Source organism: Carettochelys insculpta, chromosome 28, assembly GCF_033958435.1.
Source record: "Carettochelys insculpta isolate YL-2023 chromosome 28, ASM3395843v1, whole genome shotgun sequence".
Taxonomy (NCBI): domain Eukaryota; kingdom Metazoa; phylum Chordata; order Testudines; family Carettochelyidae; genus Carettochelys; species Carettochelys insculpta.
In genome coordinates, this window is record NC_134164.1 from 9,972,393 (window position 1) to 9,979,982 (window position 7,590).

A 7,590-nucleotide genomic window follows, 5' to 3' on the forward strand; every position below is an offset into this window, starting at 1 on the left:
CAGAGAAAGCACATGGGACAGCCCCAATGAGGGGTGAGCAGGGTGTGCGTGGCCCTGCCCTGCCCTGCCCTCCTCCCCTGCCCGGCCCTCCTCTGCCCTGCCCCGCCCTCCCCTCCCCTGCCCTGCCCTGGCCTCCCCTCCTCTGCCCGGGCCCCCCTCCCCTGCCCTGCCCTCCCCCCGTAGGTTCTCTTACCTCCGTGAGGACAGCCCCGACGGTGGCCTTGCCGACACCAAACTGCTGCCCCACGGATCGGTAGTCGTCTGGAGTGGCCAGCTTCCAGACAGCGATGCCGACCCGTTTCTGCACTGTGAGGGCACGCCGCATGGCGGTGTCCTGGTGCCTGAGTGCGGGGGTGAGCCACTGGCACAGCTCCAGAAGTGTCTGCCGGCTCATCCTGAAGTTCCTGAGCCAGCGGTCGTCGTCCCACTCCCCAAGCACCAGCCGCTCCCACCAGTCGGTGCTGGTGGGGTAGCTCCACAGCCGCCGGCGTGTGAGGCGAGGGGTGGGGGCAGGGTGCTGCAGGGTTGGGGGTTGAGCCCTGCTGCCCTGGGGGCAGCTCCTCCTCCGGGGTAGCAAGGAGGTGCTCAGCTGCCTCCCGCATGGCATGGAGCAGGGCAAGCCCTGCTCCTGCCGGGAGGGCTGGGTAGACCTCTGGCTGCTGCTGCTGCTGGGGGTCCATGACTGCGGCGCCCGGGGTCTGTGTGCCTATGGCTCCTCAGACCGCGTGCTGTGCAGGCTGAGTGTGTCTGGGAGGGGCCCTTTAAGGGAGCGGCTAGCTGTTGCCCCGGAAGCGCTAGTCCGCCTGTTGACCCTGTCTGCAGCTGTGCCTGGCATCCCTATTTCGATGTGTGCTACTTGGGCGTGTAGACGTTCCCTCGCAGCGCCTATTTCGATGTGGTGCTGCGCAACGTCGAAGTTGAACATCGACCTTGCTGGCCCTGGAGGACGTGTAGACGTTATTCATCGAAATAGACTATTTCGATGTCACTACATCGAAATAAGCTATTTCGATGTAGGCTTCACGTGTAGACGTAGCCCTTGTGACCCACTGAGATGAAGAATGGCTGCTCCTGCAGCCCACTCACTAGTCTAGGTTCCCCATTGCTGATTTAGGGAAATTATATTCATTTAGCCAGTGATACATTTACTTAGGTTACATTTACTTGTACATTTCATTAATAAAATCCATCAGAATTATACCACAGCAACAAGGTTAAACTAGTGCCATGGCAGAAGTGAGCCCCTGGACCCTGCCCTGGAATAAAGCTCATTACTTACACTTTCCAGGATCAGTGCAGGCAAAGCCCTGAACCAATGGGGAAAGGGGACAGCCTCCAGGGCATCTCCACTCCCTGGCAGAGCCTGCATGTCCCGTCTAGCTCTTCCAGGTGCACAGCAAGGCAATGGCCACTCTGCGGCACTCTCCTTGCTCATCCTGCAGATGCCCAAGCAGCCTTGACTCCCTCTGGGCTTTCCAGGGGGTGCCCCATGTCCTGGAGCTGCTGTGGAGAGTGCCCAGGAAATAGCAGCATGGCTTCTACTGGAAAGGGCCACCACACCCACAGGTGCCTCTGCAGACCCAGGAGAAACTTTGCCTCCTCCTCCCCCAGCCTAAGTGTCCCCTGGAAGGGAGGCGTGGCAGGAACTCTGTGCTCCTCTGGACCCTCAGTGGGGTATCTCCATAAAAGGATCGCTCCATGCTCCGGCGTCAGTTCTTCAGGACCCCAGCCAGGATTTTTATCATGATGTTATATCCCTTTAAAGCCTGTTCCAGAACACAACTCCAAAATGACCAACCACCCCGAACCCAAACCGAAGAGAGACTCACTTCCCTGCTGTTAGCTCAGCCCCATGTGCACAGACCAGCCGGGCCTCCTCCCCTGCATAACGCAGGCCCAGCAATATACCTTCAGTTGCCAGAACCCAGAGAGCACCCCAGCAGCCCATGATGTGAGGGGCAGAGCCCCAGCCCAGCCTGCAGCAGTGTCAATAAACTAAACAGGCCTGACCTGGGAGGAGTAGAGACAAGAATCTGATATTTACCAGTGCTTCTCAGTCAGCTCATTGGTGGCGTCACCTCCAGCTGCACCCAGAGTTGGACTTTGAAACCACCAGAGAGCTCCACTGGAACGTGACCCGCTGGTCTGCTGAGAGAGCTGCCAAGGCAGGAAGGACCAGAGATGGAAACAGACGGGAAGAGAGGGAGAAGTGAGAACGAAGGAGAGAATAGAAACATCCATAGGGAAGGCCTGTGAGGGAAGCAGCAATGAGAGGGAGGAGAAAAGCTAACACAGACCAAGCGCAGCACCCGGCTTGGCTACAGATGCCCCAGGAGCTTGAGCGAGCAAGCAAGTGGGAAGAGGTACTTTGCACCCTACTTCTGAGCAGAGGCCTCCCTTTGCCTAGGAGAGCTGGTGAGGATGGGGTTGACTTTCCATTGTATTTCTCTTGAATAACTCACTAGGGTGTTGGTGGTGGCAGGGACAGGTTTGTGAACGCAAAGCAGTTTTGCAAACACTCCAAATAGCTGGAGAAATTCATGCCCTCCAGTTCCTGCTCCGAGCCCCAAACCCTCACCATAAAGGCAGCTGCTCATACAACACCTCACAGGACAAGTTCTTCTCACTCCCCTTCCTCCCAGTGGCAGCTAATAGGGCTTGACGGAGGGCAGGGAGTCTTGTGCCACCCCAATTTCAGCCACTAGCATCAAGCTCAGTGTGAACAGCAGCACGTGATACCCAGCTTCGCACAGGTACATGGCGAGCTTGTGGGCCCTAGCAGCTACTTGGAGTAAGGCTGGTCTTTTCATTACAGAATCAGGGTGGGATCTGCACGACCTAGGTTCAGTTCCTGGCACTTCCACAGACCTCCTGTGTGTCGCCTACAGAGTACAGCTACACTGCAGCTGTCATTTCCTGCTCAGACAGACACACCTAAAAACAGCAATGCAGCCGCAATAGCAGGAGAAACTAATCCCCCAGCTAGGATCCCATCTGCAAGTCTTGGACATGTAACCAGGGCTGCTAGCTCACCCTCCACTCCTGCTTAGTTAGAGCGAGGGCCATCATGTCTATCTGAGTTGCAAATTACAGCTCCAGTGTAGACAGTCTCCTCTCTCTGGGTGTCTGCAGACAGTGTTCCCTGTAAGCTGTGCGCTTGGGCAGCCACCCACAAGCAAGTCAAATGCCCACCAGATGATTAGCAGAAGGCCCACAGCTGGCAGCATGTGTTTCTGCTGGTGCTGTACATCTGCACATGCCTCAGTACGTTAGGGATGTTAATAAGTAACTGAGAGGGGATGGAGCAGCGCCCCCTAGGTAAGGGGTTGCTCCAGCCAACACAGCCAGAGCAGCCCCAGTCCCCGTTAAACCTATCCTTTAACTGGTTAACCAATTAAATGGGACTTTGCATCCCTAATGCACATAAAATGTATTCTGCACAGGAACAGAAAACATTAGCTCAGGGGTTCCCAACCTATGGATCAGGACCCAAACATAGGTCATCATTGCATTTTCTATGTGTCGCCAGCTGGGCAGCTCTGAGCTACATGTGGATCTTTAAGTAGCCATTTGCAGCTCCCACCACTGATTCATCTGGCTCCCAGTCCCGCCCTGCCGTGCCATGCTGAAACGGAGCTCAATTTAATTGGTTTAACAGCCAGCAGGCGGTATCTTACCATTAAGCCAATTAAACTGAGTTCCATTCAGCGCGGCAGGACAGGGAACTGCTTGTGCTGAAGTGGGGGAAGGGAGTAGGATGGCAGAGGGGAGCCGCGCAGAGGTGGTGGCAGTCCGGCAAAGGACCAGCAGTGGCGGTCATGTGAGGTAGTTGGGGGGATGTTCTGGGGCTGTGAGGAGTTTAAGCTGGGAGGGCCGGTTTGGGGCTGCAAAGGGTTTAAGTCTAGGGGCGCAGTGCTGCACAAATCAAGAGTAATAATTTTTTCCCCCAGGAACAACCTCCCCTCCCCCACTTTTGAACTATCTTGGGTCACAAAGTCTTAGTGAATTGTCAAAATGGGCTGCCATCTTGAAAAGGTCGGGAACCGCTGCATTAGAGCGAACACTGGTCTGCACAGACCTAGCAGAAGCATCTCTGTTGTGATCTTACGGCCATGCTACCCATACCAACAGATTCCTCCCGATTTTCGATTCCTCCTTTTTTTTGTTATCCCCAAGAAGTCAGCCAATTCACACATCTGCAGCTAATAACCAGGAAGGGTAAGGAGTGGACCAGAAATTTGTTCCCATTGTTATTTATTGGGTAGCAAGGAAAACATTGCTCTCCCAGACTGGCATTCACGAATCGGGCTTGGATTTCCTGAGTGCACTCTAATTAATAAAACCCAAAGGTTTAAGTTTGTTTTTCGTTTAAGGCCCATTGACCTTATTTCTTTTTAATAAAGCCAAATTGAAGTAAGCAACTAACTGGACATCAGTCACTCCCTTATGTAAATAGGCACATCCTGATTTATACCACAGATGAAATCGCTGTTCCACAGGATATGCACCAAGATAAAATAATAATTTTATCATCAAGTTAAAACAAAAATCATAATTGACAAGTACTTCATCAAGACCCACTTCAGAAGCGCTGTTAGGCATGTGCTTACTACCCAGTGGAACTTAGGCTCTTGCCTTAACTGGGGTGATTGGCTGAATGGGGGCCTAAAGATACAAACTCCTTTTAAAAAAAAAACAAAACAAAACACAAAAACCAAATCCTCTCCCATTCAGGAGACAAAAGGTTCCACACTGCATCCGCAGCCTCCAGCGCTGGCAAGCAAACCTCTGACTCGCATCCAATCTGACCTAATACTCCCTGTTCCCTGCACCTCCCCTCAGCCCCACTGCTGCCACTGCTCTCCACAGCCAAATTCCTAAAGCAGAGTTGACTTGGATTTTGCACTGAACAGCTTGTGTCCTAAAAATGAGCTGGAAACACCACTTCCCCCCCACCCCTTGTCTTTCTGCCTGGTGCAAACCAAGAGCCATGGACGAAGCGCAGGTCTCTGCCCACGAAAGTTCACGTTCCAAAATATCTGTTAGTCTATAATGTGCCCCAGGACTTCTTGGTGTTTTTGAAGCGTTGTCCAGACTTGGGTAGATTTTAGCCAACTTGGCCAAATGAGGCAGGACGAATGCAAACACATAAATAAACCACCATCAACCCACGCAGACCTGCTGTGTCTGCCTGGGCTTGGCATCCATCAACCTAACTAGCTACTGCCGCCTACCAAATGGCCAGCAACCTGCCGAATCACACATGAGTGGGTGGCACCTGCCAAATCACTGTCACCCGCACACCGCTAGGGACCCTGGGCATAGCCAACAGAGGGGACTGATTGAAAAGCAAACAGCCTGCCCTTTGGGTGGAAGGGAAAAGCATGGCTGGAAAACACCATCGCCCAAAGAGGTGTTGGCCTGGAGAGATGTGAAGAGTTGACAAAGCCCTGGCTGGGATGATTTAGTTGGAGTTGATCATGCTTTGGGCAGCAGGATGGACTGGATGACCTCCTGAGGGTCCCTTCCAGCCCAGGCATCTCTGATTCTCTGGAGTGGAATCACTGGTGCGCCCGGGGAGCAGAGAGGGGCTCATCTTCCAGGAGAAGCACGTTTTGCTGGAGGGCGGGGGGGCTGTGCTTGGAATAAGCTGTGCAGCTTCATTCCTGCTCTTTCCCTCCCACACCCCCCACATCTGGTTTCACTCAGCCTGCTGCAGAGCCCGTGCATACCCCGCCGCTGCCTCCCTTTCCTCTTCGCTCCCAAAAAATGGGGGGGAGGAAATGGGGGAGAGAAGTAGACCTAGAGCCACAGATGCACAAAGAAACCGACAACCTCCCTCCGCCCACACCCGCAGCCCCACTTAGTCGGGGAAAAAAAACTTTCGCAAACTCTACCTGAGCGAGCAGCGCCGAGTCCCAGGTCCAGGCTCAGGAAGCAGAAGAAAGCGCATGGCAGCATCCGTGGCCCTGGAGAGCCGGCGGGACCAGTGAGTTTCATGCCCAGGGATCGGTTTGCTGGCTCCCCCGCCCCTCACTCTCTCTCCTCACAGAGCTCCCGAGCTTGTTAATTGCTGTCTCCCGTCTGTGCCCCGCAGGGGAGGACGCGGGTGGCTAGGCAGAGGGGGAGGCGAGGGACACGAAAGTGTGGTTCTGCCTGTCGGCGGAGGATCCAAAGAAAGCCTCAGACACTGCGTCACCGGAGCGCCGGGCAGCCAGTCACTGGTGGGCTGAGCCCAAAAAAAGCAGCGAGGGGAAGAAACGGTTTCAGGCTCAGCAAACTGGAAGCAAACTTCGGAGGCGCTTGGCAGGGCGCGCTGCGCGTTGGCCGGGGGAGTCGCCGCAACGCGGGGCAGGGGGGAGGCGGGGTGGGCAGCCCTTCTGGGAGGAATGCAAAGCAGGGCGGGGGGAGGAAGCGCATGAAAACCCACCGGGGTGGTCAGATGGCCATGCCCGCCGGAGCGCCCTGGTCCCCCCTGCAAGGGGAGCTTTGCTAATGGCAACCAATTGGGGGGCGGGGTAAGGGGAGGCGCGGGGGCTGCCCCCTCCCCCAGGAGGTCAGCGCTGCCCCGTGCCCTTCCCACCCCCAAGGCGGCCAAACGCCTCCCGGGCTGTGCAAACTAATGCTGCAGAAAAGCCGACGCGCGGCAACTACAATGCACAGCGCGTGGCCAGCCGCCCGGGCAGGGCGCGAAACGCCAGGGGCCGCCCGCCGCGGCGGCTCACGTGGACAGCACTTACCGGCGGCTCCGCCAAGCCGCTTGCGGGGCGCAGGGACTCCAGCTGCAGCCTGTTTCCCCCGCCGGGCCGGGCCGGGCCAGCCAAGTAGCGCGCAGCTCCAGCGCCTTCCCCTGTGGCCGGGCCCGGAGCTATGGACCAGGCTGCACTTAACCTTAACCGCAGCGCGGACAAGCCCCTGCCCTGGAACCTCCTCCCGTGCGGCTTCACTTAGGACAGAGCCCAAGCTCGTGGCTCTGGAGTCCACCTGGTGGGCTGCCAAGCGGGGATCACCTTCCCTGGGTGGAAATAAGGGAAGGCCCCATGGAGCGGGAGGGCTCAGGCTGCGGGGACACGTGAGGGAAACAGCAATGTCCAAACTCCCTCATGGGTGTCTGGTTCAAGGGGAGGCATCGGTTCATAGAATCCAAGGGCTGGAAGAGACCTCAGGAGGTCATTGAGTCCAGCCCCCTGCCTAATGCAGGACCAATCCCAACTAAATCATCCCTGTCAGGACTTAAAAAACCTCTAGGGATGGAGATTCCACCACCTCTCTCAGCAACGCATGCCAGTGCTTCACCACCCTCCTTGTGAAGTGGTTTTTCCTAATGTCCAACCTACTCCTCTCCTTCCCTAACTTGAGACCATTGCTCCTTGTTCTGCCATCCGTCAGCACTGAGAACAGTTTCTCTCCATCTGCTCTAAAGAAGCCCCTTCAGGAAGTTGAAGGCTGCTATTAAATCACCCCTCACTCTTCTCTTCTATAAACTAAATACGCCCAAATCTCTCAGCTTCTCTGTCTGTTGCCCCCAGGTATGTAATCCAATCACCATAAACACCTTTGGGGTAGCAGAGGGGCAGTAGTGTGAGTCTT

The 7,590-nt window shown here is 55.7% G+C and overlaps 1 protein-coding gene across 1 annotated transcript in view; it reads right to left on the bottom strand.

Annotated features, from left to right (window-relative positions):
* The window catches only part of MRC2 (mannose receptor C-type 2), a 114,345-nt gene extending 107,564 nt beyond the window's left edge, over nt 1-6,781 (bottom strand). The window contains exons 1-2 of the mRNA XM_074978825.1: nt 6,741-6,781; nt 5,898-6,229 (exon numbers count right to left, since the gene is read on the bottom strand). Of these exons, the coding sequence (XP_074834926.1) occupies nt 5,898-6,000 (103 nt within the window). The 5' untranslated portion in view covers nt 6,001-6,229; nt 6,741-6,781. The remainder of the gene's footprint in view (nt 1-5,897; nt 6,230-6,740) is intronic.
* Nucleotides 6,782-7,590: the final 809 nt, after the last annotated feature.